This window comes from Triturus cristatus, chromosome 11, assembly GCF_964204655.1.
Source record: "Triturus cristatus chromosome 11, aTriCri1.1, whole genome shotgun sequence".
Lineage (NCBI taxonomy): Eukaryota > Metazoa > Chordata > Amphibia > Caudata > Salamandridae > Triturus > Triturus cristatus.
Window position 1 is genome coordinate 531,739,933 of NC_140594.1, and position 23,918 is coordinate 531,763,850.

The 23,918-nt window shown below is 45.6% G+C and overlaps 1 protein-coding gene across 2 annotated transcripts in view; it reads left to right on the forward strand.

Moving 5' to 3' along the window:
* Positions 1–23,918, forward strand: part of ADD2 (adducin 2) — a 349,565-nt gene that overhangs the window by 97,326 nt on the left and 228,321 nt on the right. For both annotated transcript variants that reach the window (XM_085633439.1, XM_085633440.1), the window contains exons 3-4: positions 1,714–1,852; positions 19,154–19,305. In XM_085633439.1, the coding sequence (XP_085489565.1) occupies positions 1,714–1,852; positions 19,154–19,305 (291 nt within the window). The remainder of the gene's footprint in view (positions 1–1,713; positions 1,853–19,153; positions 19,306–23,918) is intronic.

Below are 23,918 nucleotides of genomic sequence, written 5' to 3' on the forward strand. Positions count from 1 at the left end.
ATGACACCAGTGAACTTGGTTCAGTGCACCAGCAATGAATGTGAAAGACAGGTTATTGTAGCCCTGCAAAATACTATTCAATGTGTAATTGAGAAAGAGGCGTTTCTTTTGGGTTACTAACAATCCTACGAAGAGATCAGGGACACAGTGGTAACTGCACAAAACCTTATTTCATTTTTTACAGTATCACAGACACTGTACTAAGAAGAATAAACACTTTTAAGTTAAAAGTATTTAATACTACAAGAACAACCTCTTTCTCAGTACATCTAAAACAACTACACAGTATATTATGACAACAGCAAGAAGGCATTACAATAAAATGAACATTTCGATCATGCTTTAAAATGTTATTTAAAGCCTAACACCCTAATGCCTACTTCCATGCGCTACACAAAGAGAGCAGGGAAGGCGGAGCAACTTGCAGTCTAGAGATTCTTAGGGAGAAGAGATTCACTGCATACCTTGTTGACAGCAAAAGCTATCTTATCAGCGGAGGCGTGAAGACAGTGTACTCCGTGAAAAACAGACACATGCTGCGGTCTTACTCTGGGACTCGCCTTTATTGGCTTCATGCAGGATTTAGCATCTGTGCAGTGCGAAGCGTGCTGGCAATAGGTTAGACCATCTCTGGTGGAATCTCGGGCAATAATCAATGTACTAAATTAAAAAAGGGGCCTTCAAATAACTCTGCAACAAACCCTTCAAAATAGGTACACTGTAGAGCATTTCCCTCTTCTGTAAGCCGAGTACATGTCAAGGCATCAATGTGCAGCTGTGCTACTAGATTCACCATTTTAGGATTTAGCTTACTTGTGTGTAGCTTTTTTTTAGGAACTACCTGTAGACAAAATTGAAGGCTTAGGTGAGATCTATGAAGCAAATATACATCTTCTATTATTTTCAGTCTTACCATGTGATAGTATATAATTTATTATTACACTCACATTTTGACAAAAGTCATTTGTTGCATAACCGATTTGTACCCTGCTAAAAATATTATTCAAAGTAATACAGTTCTTAAAGTAAAGCACAAACAATTTTTCAAAGATTTTTCCCACATAGTTCATTAGCGTTATCAACCAGGATCATCAAAGACTCCCTTTTTATGTAAACAAATGTAGTACTTCCCTTCTAGCTCTCTCTGATAATACTGCAAAATATCCTCTAATTAAATTACCTGTACAGTGTGTGGTCCACCATGTCACATTGTTTGTGATTACACAAATTTCATATGATTCACCAATATCCTGTACAGCCCTCACAACCAGCACCCCTCTTATCTTGCAGACAAGCTGCACATCTCTGGTTGATCTCAGCACATCTGTAGCCAAGACACCATCAGATCACAGACTAAGAAGTGTAAAAAGAAAAAACAAGACAGCAAGCCTTTTCCATTAATGCACCCAAGATCTGCAACAACATCCTCTTATCCATAATTACCTTCCTCACGCTGCTCCAATTTAGGAAAGAGTTGAAGACTCAGCTTGTTAAAGCACACTACATTATAATGCATTAATCATCCACAAGCCAGCTTTCTCTTGTCTTACTTGTTGATGTTATGCCTGTCTTTGACCATGTACAGCACTCCACTACCTTTTGATTACATTTATGGCTACAGAAATACCATATACATACTTACAATCTTGATTGCATTGTTAGGCTATCCTTAAGTCATCAATATATTTATTGAAGTAATATTTTTATTTCTAGTCCTTTAGAGAGGAGCTGGAATGCCTCATCCAGGAGCAAATGAAAAAGGGAAACAACTCGTCTAATATCTGGGCCCTCCGACAAATAGCTGATTTGATGGCCAGTGGGGCTCCCTCCTTCTTTCATAATTCTCCTGTTGGTATGTACAAAACCTCTTGATTTTGGTTGTTTTTGAGCACGTAATGTTCTGTACTACTCTAATCTTGATTTAAAGTCTGGGTCCAAGGCACCTATCACACAGTAAAAGTTCAGATCAAACCTTTGCTGATAGTGATGTCATTTTACATATATTATGACAACATTTCTCGTTTGAACTATATTTTTTATTTGCTTTTACCAATCAAAGTGCTTATCAAAGAATCAACTTTTCATTGTGTTGGAAGCCACTAACTGCTTTTACAACTAATGAAAAATACAATAGATTAACAGTGTATGTACAATACAATACCCTAACAGAGCTAATAGGTCTGGGATAAGTGATTAATAGGTAATTAACACTGTTTTGTATTGTGCCAACTTGCCACTTGGGGATACTAAATCATGAATATTTGTTGTGTACATTTTTAAAACTAGTTGTGATATAGGATAGCTCATGTTTTGTGTGTCATATTTGACAAAGAGGGACTTGCTGTTTGTAAGATAAGTCCTACTTAAGTTGAGGTAGTGCACTGGTGTGGTGTGATATGTGTGCAGTGATGAGTCGGTAGTGCTGCTGGAATGATGGTGAATAAGGTTGAGAAGAGAGGGGTTGTGCACTTAATATTAATTTGGCACTTGCTTCGTGATGAGGATTCCTACATTAGCCATGATTGTGATTTGTGTTGAGTAAAGAGGGGTAGTTTACTTGCTAAGAATTTTCTATGAGTTTGGTGCAGAGGAAGTGCAAATGCTCCGAGTGTGAGAAGTAAATTGGAAACAGTCAGTGCTTAATTTGTGCCTGTGGTTTCCGGTGCTCAGCACCAACACTTATTTCACAGGGGCGGGTCTATGCAATTTAATCCCCTGGGCAATAGGCCCAGTAATTATTGAAAATCAATTCCTGTTCTCATTCGTCTCTGGTTACAGCCAAACCAGTGGTTCCCTTTCACTTGCAACACTCCAATGACTCTTCTGGGTCCAGTTGACTTGGAGGCAACTTTTGAGGGTTGGGACCCGGTCTTCCTGGCTGTACCTCCACATCCAGCAGCAGGCAGGTGATCCTGACTAGTAAATTCTCGAAAGACAGACTTCTCAGCTTTTTGGACCTGTGGCTGTAACAGGGAGTCAGCCAACTAACTCTTGGAGTCACTCCTGTCTTGTGCTCATGAAATGATTATAGATGTGTGGAGAGAAATCACTTTTTTGTGGAAGCACACATCTTCTGCCCAAAACATTTACTCCTGACTCAAAACATGTGGGAGGAGCCTAAGCCCTGCTCTACTGTTCCTCATGTAATTGTCTGGAGACAGCTGTGCTGTCAAGCCAGGCCATAAAAAGTAAGTTTAGAGGTTTTAGTTTAAATGGCAAGGTTGAGCTAGCAGTGTAAAACTGCTCTACCAGTCTGCAGTGGCAAACTGGGAGACATGCTTTTCTATGTCATGCTCCATGTGGAACATTCCTTACTGCAGTCTATGAGGGACAGTTAACTTGCAGGCCCTGGGTATCACTGGTACCATATGCTAGCGACTTATAATTAAGTTAACTTATGCCAGTTAGGATTAAGCCAATTAAACATATACTTTCAGTGGTTAGGACACATGCACTAAGGCCTGGACTGCAGGGCCCAGAGTCATTACATGAGTACCTAATAGTCAGAAAATAAGGGCAAAAAGGTGTGGGCGAACCTGCAACAAGCCATTTCCTCATAGATGTTATCTGGCATCCATGTGGTTCTCGCTTTCTATTGAGGTTCTCTGATGCATGTTTGCCATCAATGTATTTCTTGATGTACCACAGTGGAAATGGTTTGTCTTTCAATGGTGGAGTTTTCAGTGAGGCACGAGTCTCTGATACCAATTGTAATGTGCAGTTGAGGTCTTGTAAGAGAATTTGACATTGGGGCTGAGGTTCACTCAGGTTGCTACGGCTGTTATGTCCTTAGAAAGGGCACCTTCAGGGAAATTCCTGAACAATCTGCTAGTGTCTTTGTTGTTTTCTTAGTGGATAGTGGTTGTATAGGCCAAGCAGATGTCGATGTGAGCATGGTCCATGATGTCTGGTGGATGACTGTGATGCCTCAGTCTGGTCAGTTTGCTCTGTTGACATGCTGGAAACTTTAGTCAATAGTCCTGTGGGGTCTGCACATTAGTGGTATGCAAAGGAATTTTGTAAATATGATAGCCTCAAGATTATTGGAATTAATAAAGTTGGCCATGTGGAAGGCTACTGAGTTCTCATTGATGATTGTGAGTCAGCAGGTCTATTCAGTATGGGTGATAAGGGTAATGATAAGTAAAACGTTGATGAGATTGATTGGGTTACTTGAGTGTTGTGTGGTAGCTTGTGGGTTCAGTGTGAGAAAGATGGTTGTGATGTGCTATATCTCAGTGGTAAGGATGCACCTGTATGGGCTGTGGGCACTTGATTCCTTCCCACGACCTAACATGCCAAGCTCAAGATACCCTATAGCCAGGAAATCCAGGCAGGGACTCCATGAGAGCTCAGAAGGAGAATGGATTTAATGCCATATTGTAGTCTACTATAGTAAAAAAAAACACGATTCATCACATTGTCCTAGTGCAAATAACTATGTGCTTCACTAAGTAGTGGATTCCGTGGTTTTCAGTTGTGTGTTGCAAATAACCTTCTCCATTACCTTCCTGTGCCACAGCTTCTTTGTGTTTCTAGCTGTCTGTGGGAAGTGAGTGGTAAACTCACCAGGAAGAAGTGGGTGCTCGCCAGTCACCACAAAGACAGTGTTCTGCTTCCTCCCCACATGAATGAGTCAAATAATACATAGTGTACAAAATATTTTTTATGTTTTATTGAAGAAACTTTAAAGACCTAAACAAAATATAATCACACACACAAATTGGAAACAAACATGAAGGGAAAATGGGGTGAAATATGATGTTTTTAACCATACAGTAGATGGAAGCAGGGTGCTTGCAGAGCATGGAGTGTGGCCGGTTGTGGTGGAGTGCAACATAATATCATGGGATATGAGTAGCATTAAGATTATGAAACTCTGTCATAAGTTCTTTCATCGTGGGTGGCCATGATATCATCACAGACCAAAGTAATGCCAAATGGGGCCAATTGAGGCTACAATTAAGTCATGCAGACTGAGGGAATTTTGAATTAGGTGATAACAGGATTAAGAAAAGGTGCATGAGAGACTTCCACAAGCTTTGTCTTGACCAATGAGAGTGTAATTGAGGTGACGCAAGGCTACCTGGAGGGTTGTTCAGATCATAGTGAGTACTAAATCAAGTAACACTGATGCACCATGATGTCCAGGAAGACCAAGAAGAACGCTTAAAGAGGTTCTGTGGACCAACCAATTGAAAAGCCTGATGGACACTGTAAGGATATGGATTCTACCCATTAAATTTGCCTGGATTTTTCACTTTTTGATCACCTGTTTTTTGGCCTTTTTACTGTGGGTGAGACTCCCAACCGGTGACTCACCCACAGTAAACTCTTGGTAAATGGACGGTACGTTTTTACCACCAGTGTCTCCCTTTTAATTTAAGTCTGCTGTGATGCAGCAAGAATAAGAGACACTTGGCTGGTTACACATGAACATGTGTGAGGTTTGTGCATGGGAGACTCCTGTTGTGCGCAGCCCAGTAACTGCACACAGGTTGCGTGGTGCAGAGAGGACTCTGCAGGAGTGGAAATTGACCTGAGGTGGGCCTTTATAATGTTAGTTTACACTTATAGACAAAGTTAGTGTGGTTTACGGTCTTGTCTGCAGTGACACTCCATTATACACCTTTGGGGAAGACTGCCCTAGAGAGCAGTTTCACTTCCCTTTGGCATACAGAGACCAGTGACATATCAAATTGGGGTATAACCTGCATGAGAAGATCAATTCTGCAACTTCCGAAAAGATATCTTTACAGATTATAGGTCATCCAGGATTGTCATATTTCTCTGGCTCAGCTCAGATTCAGTGCCCAGGCCTTTTGTCACCCTGCTGTGCCAACTTAATTACATTTCTCTTCAGCCGCAGGAACGCAGGCAATTAACAATGCTTGACTCAACTCTTGAGGAAGAAAGGGGTGGGAATGAAATATCTGCAACAATCAAACAGCTGTCCCCCCTATACCGGGGACACACCAGCCCAAGCCCACTGAACAAAGGACAGAGCCCAGGCCTCTGAAGCCAATACAGGAGGGTGTTTTCTTTGGAGATTTATTGGGAAAGGCCCTGGCAATGATGTTAGCGAGGGGTGGAGCTGAGCCCGCCAGAGCAGAAATGGCTTGTGACTCCTGGGTGATGCCATTTTGAATGTCTCAGCAGGCTGTACTGGAGGGTTGGGACGGAGCAAAGAGGTGATATGACTCCCCAGAATAGGCTAGAGGTGCTTCACTTCCAGAACCTTCTGCCCCTACTTAAAAGGTCTTGTTCAAGGGGGAGAGCTCTCTCTTGGTTGTTTTTTTCTGCTGGGCACTGGGACTGGAAGCAGCAGTCATGCACAACTGGAAGGAGGAACCCCTTGATATCCATTTGGACTAATGATTCTAACTACATTTGCCCCCAGGACTCGTGAGGCTCTCCCCAGGACCAGGTAAGCTGTTCCCCTTAGACCACTAATGGCTTGTTGGTGGAAAGACTGGGCTTCTGCACCAACAAGGAGAGAAGCCCCAGAGAAAACAAAGGACAAAGGCTGCTGCTGAGAACCAGCAAAACCAGCCCCTACAAATGTTGCCACCTTAGGTGCCAGGAGGTTTAAGGAAAGTGCTCCAGGTGGCTACAGCTTGGCACCTGGAGCAAAATGAGCCCAAAAGCCTGCAAAATTCCCAATGGGGCCCTAGATATAAACTGGAGAAGGATTTTGACCTTTGACCCCAGCGCGATCATGGAGCACGTGGAGCACTGCTGCAGCCTCAAAAAATGCCCCTGGGGTGTGCCAGGGCCTGGGGCTCACCACAAGGAGCATTTGCGATGTTTGACCCTGGGAGGGGACATGTGCGGGTCCTCCTCCCCAGAGCAAAGAGGGCCGGGATTTTCTCAAGGGACACAGGACCCCAAATTCCAGGCCCCCAGCACAATAGAATGGTTGGGAGCACTGTTGCGTCCCCGGGGGCCTGGGACTTCCAACTCTGGGCCCATGGGAGGAAACAGTGTTGTGAGAGCGCTGCCGCGTCCTCCCAAGAAGTGGCGGGCCTGCCGCTGTTTCCATGTCTGGGGAGCAGACAGCCCCCACTGTGTGCACCTGCCTGCTGGCAGGATCAAGCTGAGAATAAGAGACCATCGGCTACCGCAGCCGCACGAGGCAGTGTGGACTGCACAGGCAGCCGGTGGGGTCAGTACAGGGTGGGCTCCCAAGGCTGCCCTGACCACAGCACAGTGTTTGGGGTGCCCGGGTGGGACCTGGCAGCCCAAGACAAGGACAGAGAAAAGGGCTGTGCGGCAGAAAACAAAAAGAGTAGAAAAATGGCAGTTGCTCTCCATGGACCAACGGGAAAGCCGCTCATCAATATGTACGCCCCCAGAGGGAACGCCTCATAATGCCCTGCGGGGCTTTGTTTGCCCAACAAAGATTCAGTGATGTGGTGTCCTCCAAGATGGCAGGGGCACCGCCAGTGTCAGGAAAGAATGGGGGGGGCTGCAGAAGCCTTGCAGCACCCCGGGGAAGTTTTACAAATAGTTCTAACTCTGTCTGCAGAGTCCAAAAAGGAGGGACTAAACTGGGAATTCTCTTTAATTTTCATGTACTCCCCAGGCTGGAGCATGTACTTTACAGCTAGAAGTGCAATGCCCTCTAGGGGTGAAGTGTATGACTGTAGTTACTGTGGACTGAAGGCATCCAAAAGAAGATATGTTGTATAGCGCCCTCTAGGGGCTAAATCCATGGTTATACACTGTGTGCTAAAAATGTGATGACCTATAGTAGCTGTTTTTATGATTGCATTTTCAACTGGAAATTCTATAAAAAGCACACAGACACATGTGAGGAACCTTTTTAAATGCTTTATTGAACTAATAATATTGACAGTGGTCACTTTTAAATGCTTCAGTGAATTACGAATGGTGATGGTGATTGCTGGTCAAAATGCTTATGCTTTATTGACATTAATAAGCTCATTTACGCATGGTTATTATTGATTGCTGCATTTACTCCTAAAATGATGATACTTTTGACATGTAGTTTGTTAAACTTGAAGGCTTAGGCAATGTGTTTATATGACCCTTAAGGGGTCAGAGGTGATTACGCTATGTCTTCAAAGGGTATGTTCATCAGCCTTATGTATATTTGTAAATTACTGCATACTATTAAGTAGTGTGGGTGTAATAAATGTACTTTTACTTTTCTAAAGAAAAAAGCACAAACTAGACAATTGTTTATTGAGTGTTATTATTGCATGCCAACGAATGATGATTATTAGCCCACACCACCTCCCTTAAGTAAACTTGGATTGCTCTGCTATTCTGAGAGAGTCAAGCGCTACTACAGGGTATTTGGCTCCTAGTAGAGGGCAAATGTGGACCTATTACTTGTGCAGGCCATAAAACTAATGAGCCGTTTCCTTCCAGAGACGTAACTGAAGTGATGCATCACTACTAATGAGATCTGTGTATGTGAATGAAATCATGTAGATACAGCATTACATCCATGCTGACCAAGTGGAATGGTAAAAAAAGATACAGAACAGGATGGGAGGGTCCAAGGGAATTTTTAAAGACTAGCGTGGATATTATCCCCATATCACATGTGCAAAACCATGTTATCCGTGGGTCTGGAGAGCTACAAAAAGCCCTATGGTATTTACACCACAAGTAAAAGAGGGCTCAACCTACACAGGTAAGTCCTAATTTAAGGACGGAATCCCATCACTCACCGAAGTGACATGCTTCATCATCTGGGATCTCCTCCCAGCTGTAACTCCTATTACAGCAGAGGGCTACAACTCCCTCATTGTCCTCAGAGAGGACCACAGGATGTTTTAAAATTTGTTACTTATTAGGATTTACTAAAATCCACAAGATGTAGAGCTACATTTATTATGTGAGTGATGAGCGCAGTGCAAAAAAAAAAGGGGGGGGGGGAAGTGAAGTGTAAACTAAAACTAACTACCAAGAAAGCAAATGTTATAAGATATCTCTTGATGTCAGGATTAAAAACAGTGCTTATGCAGGTTTAACATAATAACTGCAAGTGTCCAGTAGGGGTGTCGGTCTACATGTTTCAGCTATCATGGCCTAAAAAGTGTCTAGCCTTCCTCAGGATCTAGATGTTATGAGCTACTGCGTAATACTACATATAAAGATGTGTAACTAAAAAAATGAAACAGATACAATCTACAACACCAAGCGTCTCTGCTGGAGGAACTTGATCCCTTCACCCATTCTAAGAGAGCTTTTGTGAACCATCCTCCTGCCTTTGTAGGTGATAAGAATCTCTTATTCCAATACCATCCGCTTATGGGTTATTTTATCTAGCGATAGATTTACTTTGACTAAATGTGTGATTTTATTATACGAGCTATAAGACTCTTGACTGAGCTTCTTAAAATGTTAATTATATCTATTGATTTTGAATCTCTAATACAATAACCAAATTAAATAAATTTGTCCGAATCTCGCATTGTGTCTTAATGTTCCTTGTACAGAAACCGTGTATGAATTCTAAATGCCTTATAAAGAAAGTCATAGATTATTTTCAGAACACCAGATACATTTGCTCTTGTTCTGTGTAACCACAGCAGAGCTTTTAGTGTGCATAATTATTGTTAGACTGAACTTCTTTATGAGGTTGGGGCTTCCAATTTCAGTACTCTATTTCTATAGTATGGTTTTGAGAGTAGTGTATATGGATTTGATTTCCGATGTGCAAGTTGGCTACCAATTATTGTGTTTGCTTTGTTCGCCCTAAGTTGGCAGGGTATGCCCAGACGTGGGTTTCTTGCTCACTTTGCCACTGGATTCAAGCTAGCCTGGCTGATGACGGCTGATTAGCCAGAAAGTGTTCCCAGGATGCTTGTTTCCGGTCCAGGGAAGACATGGCTTGGCAGTTCGGGCTGGACTGTTCTCATGAGGCACACGTTCAGGCTGATTTGCATATGGCCATGTGTGAACTGGGGTGGCGGAGTGAGCTAAAGAATGATGATGGATTAAACCCAGATCAGTTGACTGGGGTTGAGTGCTTGCAATGTTCAACACTCCGTCCATCATCCCCTTTGGTTTTGCTTTGTTCGCCCTAAGTTGGCAGGGTATGCCCATATGTGGGTCCCTTGCTAACTTTGCCACTGGATTCAAGCTAGCCTGGCTGATGACGGCTGATTAGCCAGAAACAGGTCCCAGGATGCTTGTTTCCGGTCCAGGGAAGACATGGCTTGGCAGTTCGGGCTGGACTGTTCCCATGAGGCACAGGGTCAGACTGATTTGCATATGGCCATGTCTGAACTGGGGTGGTGGAGTGAGCTAAAGAATGATGATGGGAGGAGGAGCCTAGCGCGCAACCAAGATGGCCGCGTAGGTGCGAGGCTCCCGAGGACCTCCGCGACCTCCAACATCTATCCTGTCTTTCTCCTGATTTGGTTGAGGGGACTTTATTGGTGACACTGAGCTGAGGTGGTGCCTGTTTTCCATTTTCGAATTGGACCCTGGGAACCGCGATGGGCATCGCTTGAAGTTTGCGGCCCGCTTCACTTCTGACCCCGGACTCGAGTTGAGGGGCGATCCAGTGGCAAAGTGAACAACAACGGCACGACGGACCTGGAGGGGCGCGCACCCCACACTTTCACTTTCGCTTTTGAGCCAACTCGCCATCATCGTTTGCGAGGTCTCGGCGCTTCCGCGAGGTGTGGTGGTTGGCCTGCTGGGGACACTGCCTATTTTGCCGGGACCCGGTCTATCTTTCTGGGGCGGCCGCTGGGGTCTTCGGTATTGACTGTTCGCCTGCCGCTTCTGGACTCGTGGGACACAAACTGCAGTGGGATGACGACGAAGCAAGATGGAGAGAGGCTGAAGGCCAAGTCGACCCGACGCGGGGCCTCTACCCAGGCTAACGTCATGGACCGCTACACCTTGCCGAGGGGGTCTCCTGGCGGGTCGCATAAGTCTCCGGAGCGGCCCGCGGATGCCCCGGATTTGCCATTGGACCTGACCCTGCAGGATATCATGGGCGCCATAGCGGAGGTGAAGGCCACGGTGGGCCAACAGCTCGACACCTTGTCGCAAAAACTCGATGCGGTCCTGATTGATGTCAACCTCATCAGGGCCGATCTCTCGAAAACAAATGAGAGGGTTGACTCTTTGGCCCTTACAGCGTCGAGCCTGACGATTGATGTGGCTGCTCTCCAAGCGGAGATGCGTCGGCTCCGGCAGGCCAGTACTCTCACTGATAGGCGACTGGAGGACTCCGAGAGTAGGGCCCGGAGGAATAATGTTCGCATTATCGGAGTGCCTGAGGGGTTGGAAGATTCGGCTGCGGATCTTTATGTGGAGGATTTGATCTCCAACCGACTGAAGCCTAGGGGACTGAGCAACTTCTTCGCGGTGGAGAGGGCCCACAGGGTTCCTGGTGGCAGGCCGAAGGTCGGAGCTCCCCCGCGGCCTCTCATTGCACGTATCTTCAACTTTCGGGACAGAGATGCGATCCTGCAGGCTTCTAGAGTGCAAGGGCCGCTTAAGCTAGAGAATGCCGAGGTGAATTTCTATCCTGATTTTACACAGGCGGTCCAGAAGCAGAGACTGGGATTCATGGGCGTCAAACGGCGGCTACGACAGATGAACATAAAGTACGCCATGCTTTTCCCGGCCAAGCTGCGGGTGGAGTTCGAGGGCCGCTCTCATTTCTTTGACCGTCCGGAGACGGTAGGGGACTGGCTAGACACTTTGCCGAGGACACATGATCGAGAGGGGACAAGGGCCGCGAGTGGCGAGTGCCCACTGGACCGGGCCTAGTGTGTTGACATTGGCACTAACCTTTGAGGGTGCCAATTTTTTGTTGGGCTCAGGGTTTACTTGACTATGTTCCTTTTTCTCCCCCTGCTTGGAGGTAGTGGTGAGTCTAAGGGGGGTTCTCTTTCCTCCTCCAGGGGGTCTTTTTTGTAGTTTAGTTTATGCAAGGGCGACAGGCACACTGCAAGTTGGGGGGGCTGTTTGGGCTCACGCAGGGGTGCAGGGAGGGGGGAGTTTTACTTCATATGTTGGGTTGGGGTTGGGTTTTGTTTGTTTGTACCACAAGGCAGGAGTATTGTCGTCCTATGATCCATGTGCCCTCCGGGAGGGGGCTGATTGGTGCTGGCTGTGATGGGGGGTAGGGGACTGAGACTTCTTTCTTGGAATGTCAATGGACTGGGGGACAGGATAAAGCGTGGGGTGGTCCTGCAGTTCTTAAAACGGATCTCTCCGACATTGTGTTCTTGCAGGAAACACACCTCATTGGTAATTCTTTCCGTGCCATGAATAGGCGGGGCTTTCGCCTCTTGGCTCACTCGGGCTTCACTTCTGGCTCAAGGGGTGTAGGCATACTGGTTAGAACCTCTCTTCCATTGGAGGTTGATGAGGTGGTCCATGATGACAGGGGGCGCTACACGGCACTGGTGGGCAGATGGGAGGGCAAAGTGATTGTGTTGGTATCTGTATATGTCCCGCCGGGTTTGCAGACGACTACTTTTGCGGACCTGGGGCGCCTTCTCCTTGGGCTGCCGGAGGGGGTACTAGTGGTGGGAGGGGATTTTAATGCAGTGGTTTCCGGAGCCGAGGATCGTTACCCTCCGCGGGACCTCCCCCGGGCCCAAACCTGGTTAGCTGGCCTTTTGGACACCCTGGGTTTAGTGGATTGTCGGCGGCTAAAACATCCTGCACAGACACAGTACACTTTCCACTCGGGGGCCCATGGTAGCCTTTCGAGACTTGATTATGTTCTAATGCCATCGGCCCAGGCGGGGAGGATCGGGGAGGTGCGACATCTTGCCCGGGTAATTTCGGATCACTCCCCCCTTTTGTTACACTTTGATATTGTCCTGGGTGCGGAGGGGAGGGTGGTCCCGATCAACTCCTGGTACCTGCGTAATCCCACTATTCGTGCAGATCTGATTAAATCTCTTGAGCAATACTTTAAAGACAATGTGGGCTCGGTGTCATCTGCTGTTTCCCTGTGGGAGGCTTTCAAAACGGTACTCCGAGGAGAGGCCCTATCCCTCATCTCTAACTCCAAGAGGAGCGAGCGGGAGGAGGTGGTTCGTATTGAGTCTGAGATCTCTGAGCTGGAGGGTGAATTGGATGGTGGTGTTACGGAAGACAAATTGCATGTTCTTGGCCTCAAACAAGCGGATTACAAGGCTCTGGTCACTGAAGCTGCCAAGAGTATGAGTAGGGTTCAACAGGGGCGTCTGTATGATATGGGTGACAAGGCTGTGAAGCTAATCGCGTGGCTGGACAAAAAGGAGAGAGCGAGTCGTGTGGTGCCGCAGGTTCAGAGAGTGGATGGTGTGTGTGTTACTGATCCCGTAGAAATTGTCGACTGTTTCGCGGAGTATTTCCGCGGGGTGTACTCTCCGGTCTCCGATCGCTCGGAGGAGGATTCCCGCGTCATGCTCAGAGACATTGTGTTGCCGTCCCTTTCGGACGATGATAAATTGTTGATGGATGCGCCCCCGACGTCTGAGGAGATCGCCCTAGCCATACGTTCAGTTGCCTCCGGCAAGGCCATGGGTCCTAATGGCCTCCCCATCGAATTGTATAAGCTGCGTCCGGACACGTTAGCGCCTTATCTTCGCGACATGTTTATCGCGGCCCGTGCAGCGGGTTCCCTCCCGCTGGACCAACGTCTTGCCACCATCGTGGTTATTCATAAAGAGGGGAAGCCGCGGGATCAAGTCACGTCCTACAGGCCCATATCGCTTCTGAATGCGGAACCCAAAATCCTCGCCAAGGTGTTGGCTACTCGATTGGCTAGTGTGGTCTGTGATCTGATACATCAGGATCAGTCCGGCTTCATCCCCCATCGTAATACTGCACTTAATCTGCGGTGTTTGCATGGGGGGCTCCCGAGGGTTCCCTTTATACGTGAGCCGGCCATTTTGGCGTCCTTGGACGCAACTATGGCTTTTGATACGCTGGAGTGGCCGTATATTTGGGCAACGCTGGAAAAGTTTGGGTTTGGCCCGGGATTCATTGGTTGGGTGAAATTGCTGTATTGTAGACCGTTGGCTCAGGTAGTGGTAAACGGTAGAGTGTCGGCTCCCTTTGAATTGGGCAGGGGCACGCGTCAGGGTTGTCCGCTATCCCCTCTCCTCTTTGCACTCTCCTTAGAGCCCCTGGTGGAATGGTTGCGATGGCACCCTTCGATTCGTGGACTCCGATGGACTCCGGAATATGAGGATCGTGTCTCTCTCTATGCGGACGATATTCTTTTGTACCTTGCCTCCCCCCGTGAATCGCTGGTTGTGTTGGTGGATGTACTACGCTCCTTCGGCTGTAACTCTGGTTTGGTCATCAACTGGGCTAAGTCCTGCGTATATGTCCTCTCTGGGGAGGCCCCCATCCTTCCGCGGGGTTGCCCTATTCAGGTTGCCCAGCAGGGCTTTAAGTATTTGGGTATTTTTGTCACTCTGGATCCAGTGGCCCGGTATACGCAGAATCTACTCCCCCCTCTCCAGCGTTTGAAGACGGATGTGACGCGTTGGCGGCGGTTGCCGCTTTCGCCGCTTGGCCGGGCGGCGCTGTTTAAAATGATGTCGCTACCGCGGTTTTTATATGCCTTACAAAACACGATGGATGTCGTGCCTGCTAGTTTTTTTCGGGAGGTTGAGGGTCTCCAGTGCCGATTGTTTTGGGATGGGAGGCCGCGGTGTCAAGAAATCCTGTCATGCGAGGGGAGGAAAACGGTAACCAGCGAAAACGGACTACATCTCCCAGGATGCTTAGCGGTTGAGAGGTTATGTAAACAGGAGAGCTGTTACATAACTCAAGGAAAACACGCCCTTATGTAAAACAGGAGAGCTGTTACATAACTCAAGGAAAACACACCCTTATGTAAACAGGAGAGCTGTTACATAACTCAAGGAAAACACGCCCTTATGTAAACAGGAGAGCTGTTACATAACTCAAGGAAAACACGCCCTTATGTAAACAGGAGAGCTGTTACATAACTCAAGGAAAACAACGCCCTATAAAGGGAGGAACCGGGAGGTACAACGCTGTCGGATATTGTGTTTACAACCGACGTACCTGCTTAGTGAAGAGCAGTGTTCCGGAGTGGTGCTCCAGTAAGGCAAGAACGGAGGTAGGTCGAGTCGTTACTCCCTGGGCCGTGTCTTGCCCCATCGTCACCTGTGAAGGACCCGGAAGCTCTACCGGATAACCATTGAGCTTCGCTTTTTGACTCGGCTGAGTCAAAGCGCAGTGGCGCTTTTGCTGGTTGGAGTCGTAACTCCCAGCCCGACCAGAGATACAGGGACTGCCAGCTGTAACGCACACCAGGAGGTGTTTGCCGCGTTACAGACTCGGAAGTCCACAGGATCGATCGAGCGGCTGCTCTCGTTTCAGTCTTCTTTGCTTGTGATTGGGGTATCGGTGACGCATCACCAGGAGGTGACTCCGCGTCCCGGTGCAGTCTGAGGAAGAGGTTGAGCGGCTGCTCCCTTCAGGTAGAGACCCCGGCTGGGTGTTTCCCTGACTCCTCGATTCTCCCCAACACTCTTCGTGCCCCTCACAGCCTACCGATTGGCATTGTCGGCCATTTCATTTCTGCCCTCTGTTGGCATACGCCGGGATCGGCGTATATGCAGAGGACGGTTAGGACCATCCGTGCTGTGGGCTGGTAACGTACTTAGCCTGGAGGATTCCAGTGACTATAACCTTTGTTTATTCCTTGTATTATTTTTGCCTTCATTAAAATAACTAAACCTTCACAAGTGGTTGCGTTCTCATTATCGTGTCTGTTAAACGATCCTGAGACGTTCAGGGCGTTACACGCGGATTGCTCTCGCCAAGCTAACGCTCCCGTGGTATGACGGGGGGGTCGCTCTCCCTGACATCAAACGTTATTATTGGGCCTCCCAGTTGGCGGCGATAAACCACGGGCTCTATGGGCCGGCCCTTAACCCGGCCTTTGAGATGGACAAACTGTTATTGCCGGGCGGCGACTACAATCGTGCGCTCTATTCCAGGTCGATTGACGCGCGCTTCACAGGCCCGACACGGGTTGCGATACGGGTGTGGCATGCGGCAAGCGCGGCGATGGGGTGGAGGGATCGGTTGACCCGGGCGACGCCATTATATGCCTCCGAGCGGTTGGGTTGTTTGTGGTCGACGAAAAGCTTTGAGAAGTGGGACATGATCGGCATCAGCAGAGTAGGTGATCTCTGGACGAAAGAGGGATTTAAAACGTTTGATGTGCTGAAAGCTGAGTACCAGTTACACGATAGGGAGTACTTCCGATATGTACAGGTTCGGCACGCGTTACGTTCTGTATTCCCGGAGGTCGCGTCTATCCCGGTGTGTTCCCCATTGGAAGATAGAGTGCTAGACGGGTACGTGCCGGATAGCACTATCTCACTGATCTACAAGAAGCTAATTAACGATCGATCGGGGTTGTTAACCGCCCTTCGTGATGCATGGGTTGCTGATGGACTGGAGCTGGATGACGAGGATTGGGTGTCGGCGGTGGCCTCCCCGAAAGAGGTGGCCATACCGGCCCGCCTTCGCTTCGTCCAGCTTAAGATACTTCATAGAGTGTACGTCATGGGACCTGGCCTGATGCGTATGGGTTATGCGGTGGATGGGATGTGTAAGCGTGGGTGTGGTATGACAGGGACTTTCCTCCATGTTCTGTGGGAATGTCCGGAGGTGACTCGGTTCTGGCGTGGTGTGCATGCTGTATTGCAAGCAGTCACGCATGTTGCGTTGTTCCCAGAGGCGAGGAGGTGTCTGTTGAATGTATGGGAGCCGACTGATTACACGGTGGCGCAAATGTGGTGGGTGACATTGGGATATATGGTGGCCAAGCGTGACATTGCACGTTTGTGGGGCTCCCAGAGGCCGCCCACGGTTTCGGCCTGGAAGGAAAATATGGACTGGTGCATGTTTCGAGAGAAGACGGTGTATGTGGCGAGAGGCAAGCCTGGGAAATGGAAAACGGTGTGGGGTCCCTGGAACTCCTATCGCGGAGGAATTTGCACCCCGCCCCTCACGCGGGATTTGGATGAGGCCTTGTCTCCTTAGTCTGCGCATTCCTGTGATCCTGTTCTACTGTGATAATCTTGTCTCTACCACCTGCCCTCCTCCCCCCTCCTTTTACTGTACTTCTATGGGTCCCTCCCTGCTGTGGGGAGCACATTTTGCTACTTAGACTTTCGCTGCCTTGTGGGTTTGTTTGTTGATTGTTTTTTCTTTATCATTTTAAAATGAAACCGCTATCTGTGATGTCGCGACCTCTCAAAGCCGCCAGCGACACTACTCTGAAACCTGGTCATTTATTGTCGGCAGCTTTTTGCCTATACTTGTGTGGTTATGATTATGTTATTTGTTGGCGGCCGGCCTGGAGGTTGTAGGCCCGTGTCTGTATATCTTTGAAATTTGTAATAAAGGTTTCAAAAATAAAAAAAAATAAAAAAGAATGATGATGGATGAAACCCAGATCAGTTGACTGGGAGTGAGTGCTTGCAATATTCAACACTCCTTCCATCATCCCCTTTGGTTTTGCTTTGTTCGCCCTAAGTTGGCAGGGTATGCCCAGACGTGGGTCCCTTGCTCACTTTGCCACTGGATATAAGCTAGCCTGGCTGATGACGGCTGATTAGCCAGAAACCGGTTCCAGAATGCTTGTTTCCGGTCCAGGGAAGACATGGCTTGGCAGTTCGGGCTGGACTGTTCCCATGAGGCACAGGGTCAGCCTGATTTGCATATGGCCATGTCTGAACTGGGGTGGCGGAGTGAGCTAAAGAATGATGATGGATTAAACCCAGATCAGTTGACTGGGGGTGAGTGCTTGCAATATTCAACACTCCGTCCATCATCCCCTTTGGTTTTGCCCCAATTATTGGTCCTCATTGGGAAGCCGAAAGTGGGACATCCTGATTTCCCACCCCTCACTATGACGAAGAAAGGCCCATCTGAGGACCAATGCCTCTGAGGGTGTTTTATAGGATCTGAGGGAAGTGAACAGTGTGTGAGAAATGTAAATTGGTATGGGCCTGGTGCGAGTAAACCCGAGAACAGTGCTTCCGTTGCAACAAGTCCATCATGGTTAACTGAAAGTCATTTAAGTCCTGGGTACAACCATCTAGCACGACTGGCATTGACTCTTGCAGGTCATAGAATGTGCAAGTTGCCCCATGAACGATTTCTGTGGAATTTCTTTTGCCAACCCAACTATACTTGCTAAACAATCATTTATTATGATTCTGCGGGCCACCGATGTGTCCTCTGACCTGTTGACAACCTTTAAAATATTTAATTCATTTAACTGGAAGTATGCATATCCAAGATATCCATATAAGACTGGTGGTCTCAAAACCCTACTGTCATTTGTAGTAGGGTTATCATTTATGGCCTATCTTTTTCTTCTTACAAGCACACCTCCACCATTGCAAGTACATACAGATTCTAAGTTTTATGACAATTGTAAAACCCGATCTTCCCAACTTACCATGCTACACAAATTCTCATTCTCACTTTCCTTTCGTATTTTTGCATCATGACTACAGTCTTAATATGTATTGAGAGTCCTGCTAGTCCTCATCACATCTTTCCTGTTACTAGTCCATCTATCATCCAACTCGGATTTTGAGCTCTGCTTTCCATCTTCATTCTTTTGCTCCTCATCATTTCCCCTCGACACACTATTTTGATTTCCTGTCTTATGTGTTATTCCCTCGGTTTCTTCCACTTTAAGTTCCTTTCATATCCATGAAGGTCTCATTTCTTCTGTGGCCCTTTTTGTGATCGCCTGTGACAATGTACTGTGACTATTCTTTTATGTAATTTCTCCCATTTTACTTGTAGATGTTGACAGCACATTTGCGATAGTGCTCTCTAAATGTTACAAAAATAACTGAAATGAATTAAAAGTCAAGAAGAAGGACCTTAAAGTTGCTGCAATCTTAGTTGATGAGAGAATATATAGTAAATGATAAATTCTTTATTTTCCCAATGAAACAAGGCTGGGTTAATCTTTGAAGTTTGCCAAATCTAATGATTTACTTCAGAAATACACAATTATACCAAGTAAATGACAAACATATACTTGAACGTATAGGGATTTTATATTACCTGGCTTTTTAACAATAAGAATTTCAAAGAATACATTACTGAGAGATGTGTTTTAATTTCCTTCTAGGTCTTTCAGCAGTAACACCCATCAATGATCTCTACTGCAATGACTCCATACCTATGATTAAGGGCGAGCGGCTTATGCGGTGCAAACTCACAAGTATATATCGACTGTTGGATCTTTATGGGTGGTCCCAGCTCAGCAACACTTATGCTACGGTGAGTGAGCACAGGCCTGTGTCAAATGTGTCACATGGTGTGGTGTCTGTCCATGGCTGCACATTAGATGGAAATGGTATTTAGAGACCTTGCTACCTACCAAGATCTCAACATTTCCTAGAACACAATGCACATATACACATTCCATACTTATTTGAGTATTCCATTGACAGCTTTCCTATTTAATATATTAGTTTACTTGAACTGTTTACTAAAAACAGAATTGACCAAAATAGAAATTTTGTATTTTCATAATTCTGAAATACACAGGCCAAGCAATATTATTGATTGTTTCTAAATTAACACAATGTTCCAGTTGAACCACAAGGTAAAAACATTGCATTCAACTTTCATACATTTAAAACAGGAAGAAAAGGAATATTGCAGCACTGCTTTATTTGAATACCAGATGAGCACTAGAAGTTTGATTAAATTGGTTGCATTTGCATCATATGAAAAATGCAAAAATACAGTTTGCGTCAACTAGCTAGTGTAGAAAAATTGTTTTGTATCAATCAACCTGTACACATGTTGGTGTATGTGTTGAAACAAAACTACACCATCAATGGAGCAATTTATGAATATTAAAAAGAAATGTAGTGAACAATTGCATGTGACAATTGGGTGTGCTATGGGACCTTACAGACGAGGGAAACATTGCATTTTCCTTTTATTGTAGACTAACGGGCATTTGGTAAACCACCTTTACAGTGCACACTGTGTACTGTCTGTGGAAACTAAGATTTATTTTTATTGCAATGTTATGTATCTAGATTCACTGGACAGTTTGCGTTCAATAAATCAATTTTTCTTGCAATTAGTGGTCAGTGCATTTTCCACACTTTCAAAATGCACTTTGTTGAGCTCACTCTAATGGTCATTTTGTGCATTAAGCATTTTTGCACTAATACACTATGCACCTTTTTCTTTCTGCTTGTGATCTTCTAGTCAGTAAAATAATTTGATGAAGTAATCCTATAAAGCAATTTAAAGGATACCAAAGTATCCATTAAAGTGTAACTTTGAACGACAGGCCAGAAGACCTCCTACTACGCCCATTTAGCCTTTTCTTAGCAAATGCCCGCTGTCTTCTCACACTATTATCACAAACATGTGCATTGCATGGATTTTTAAAAATTCTGTTAAAATTGTTGTCCCTTCATCCGTGCAAGACGGGCACAGAAAGGATTTTCGCATATTCTCTTGAGCAATCACCAGTTACCTAGAGAGGCATTCTAAAACTCATAGTACAGACACTTTAATACACCACCAACAGCACACCTTTGCAATGTACTGACAACCAAGTCATTATCACCAGCAGCACACATGCATTGTATTCTGCTACTTCCTGTACATGAAAAATATCACAATAAAAATAGGCAGCTTGAAGGAAATGCTGGTTAAACAAAAGTAAAAAATTATAATTCCCTTTATGCTCACAATGAAAAACAAGCTTTTGGCAATGCAATGGTTAATTTTTTATTTTTCTTATTGCAAGCACGTGCAGCAAGCAGAAAGAATAAGTATGCCACCTTATATGTGGTGGCTATGTGCTTGGAATATACATTTCATAGTTAAGAACACATTACCCATTGGATATAATTGTATTAGGAGTGTTTCCTAGCAGGCAGGTGTACTCAGAATATGTATATACAAAACCTTTTTATTTCAATACACGTTACAGAAAAATGTGGTTCTCATTAATAAAAAGGAAGGGTACTTTTGGCACTAAATTACTGTAACATGAAGACATTGTTTAAACACATGAGGGTCTGTAGAAACATGCATAATATAGACGATCCACAGGGATGGAGTAACTGTTATGTAATATCCTTCTTTTGTTGATTGTAGTTAAGTTCTGAATGTCAAGACATTACGCCAGTTAACTGCATACTGGACTGGAAATTAGCGTCAATGGCCATGATGTAACATGTCACAACTGCATTGATTTGTAAAGTAGCATTATGCAAATTATGATGTATAGCAGACATATCGGTTGTTATGAAACATTTATAAAATATAATAAAAACTAATGTAAACAAAAAAATGAGGGTCTGTAGAAAAAAAAAAGGATTAACAATGGAAAGAAAACACACTGTTTGGGAATGCAGCTACATCCAGCCCTACTGGCCCACAATAGTGGAGGAATTAAACAAAATACTCGGGGCAAACATGGAGATGGACGTAAAATTCTTACTCTTAGGAATTCCCACGGATATTGACCTGCCATGCTATGAGCTCCTACAGGACAACCTGGGGTTAGTGGTGGCTAAAAAGGGATATTGCCAAGTACTGGGGTGCACATCACCTTCCTACACTTATGGAGTGGAAGTCCAATATGGATCTCTACATGGCGGCTGAGAAAGGGGTTTATAAGGCGAAGGGCTGCCCGCGCAAATTTCGAAAAATGTTGTCCCCATGGTTACAATATTACAAACTAGAACTTGGTGCAGAGGGAGGAGCCCTTCCATTGTCTCATACCGGTTCTACACCTGGCCCGTGAGAAATTTTTCCCCACCATCCATTCGCAATTGGAATTCTGGGAGGTCTTGCCTTGTGTACTTATTGGACTGTCACTGTTGATGTGAATCTATGCGTTTTCTTGGGCAATCCCCAGCAATGTTCAGTGTCCATTACCGTAACTCCATGCACATTATTGATCGTATCTTTGGTGTTTGATGATTTATTTTCCCATCTGTATGTTTCGTTTTTTATTGATACAGGAAAATAAAAATAAAGTTATAAAAAAAGAAAAAAAAATGGAAAGAAAAATCATTGGCATCTAAAAGCATTGTCCCACCAGCCCAGGACTCAAGTGCACTTCTTTTGCGGAAGATGTGCACATGAGATCAAGAAGAAAAATTTCATCTTTCACAGTGTAAACGAACCTATGGTTGAAGTGGGCTGACTGATCACTTTTATCTGCGGTAGTCTGAAGCAAAATGTGAATGAAAGTTGAACAGACCAATGGATGACGAGGGCTGATCCAAAAAAGGACATCAAGAGAGATATGTTTAATACTTTGACATCAATTTCAGGCACGATTACAGGCTTGGCAGTGTGCTTTGGCAGTGCCTGAGGACCCTATCCCTCACCCCCCGAGAACTCCTTAATCATGTGTCAATTAGGTATTCTTTAAATAACCACAATCAGAAATTATTCCGATCTGTACAACCCTGCATGCAACCACACTGTGGCAAAAAGATATAACTCTAAACAGCAGACCTCTATTGAAGTTCTTAGGAGTCCCTCATATTAGTAACACTTATGAACAATACTTAATCCAAAAAGATTGTAAAAGTGAGCCTTCCAAATAGTGCACAGCTGTAATTAATCTTTAGCAACAAACACATTTCCACCACAATAAATAGCCGTCAAATCTGACACATGTTGAAATGCAAAAAAAAAAACCTTAACCTCCCTTCACTTAGAATACAGTAGCACTTAAGCTCCAACATCATGTTGACTGCTGCCTCCCTGAAATTCACCAATCTTGCTTCTACTCTGGGTGCAGTGCAAAAACTGGAACCATACAATTTACTGGTGACACTCTTCAAATCCACATCAAGGAGACCCCTGCCTCCCCTTCCTCCTAGATCTAGCTCTCACAAATGACACAGTAGTTTGGAAAAGCAAAGGGTTCGGCAAATGGGACCTTATAGGAATCTCGCATACAAGTGATCTTTGGGACAAAACAGATGTTAAGTCATTTGCCACCTTGCAGCAGCAATTCGAATGAGCAAACTCAGAATTTTTCCGTTACACACAGGTCAGGCACGCTTTGCGTTCCGACCTGCAGCGTGGTATCGCCCTTCCTGAGTCCTCTCCATTGGAAGAAGAGTTTTAGATGGTCACGTCCCTGACAAAACCATATCATTAATATATAAAAAATTGATAAACAACATGCTAGACCCCCTCCAATCGCTTCGGGAGAAGTGGTCCAGAGATGGAATTGAGATGAATGACGAGGAATGGCAGGAGGCCGTGTCCTCGCACAGAGTCGTGGCAATACCAGCACGCCTCCGACTTGTTCAACTCAAAATACTCCATAGGGTGTATGTAACAGGACCCCAACTGGTAATGATGGGGAGAAAGGATGAGGGGAACTGCAGGCGTGGTTGTGGCCAGACGGGTACTTTTTGCACATAATTTGGGACTGTGATAGTATTCACTCCTACTGGCATAAAGTGCATGACATTATTAACACTGTCCTGTCTACGCAACTCAGCCTGAACGCTCGTAGATGTCTATTGAACATTTGGGAGCCAAATGATTTGAATGATTGCTTGTTGCAGTGGGCCACTTTGGGGCTTATGCTCGCCAAGAGAAACATTGCGCAGAGGTGGGGAGCGTCTCAGCCTCCCCAGGTGGGTGACTGGGAGAAAGACTTAGACTGGTCAATGTTCAGAGAAAAAACTGTGTATGTGGCCTGAGGTTACCCTAAGAATTGGGCTCGTGTGTGGGGCATGTGGAACTCCTATCATGGAGATATATGTCAGCCACCTCTCTCCCCCATTAGGGATGATCCCCTTTCACCCTAGACCTTCCGAATGACGTTTTGTACTGATTGATGTAACATATTGTCATCTTGTGGCCTGCCTTATTGCTCCTCT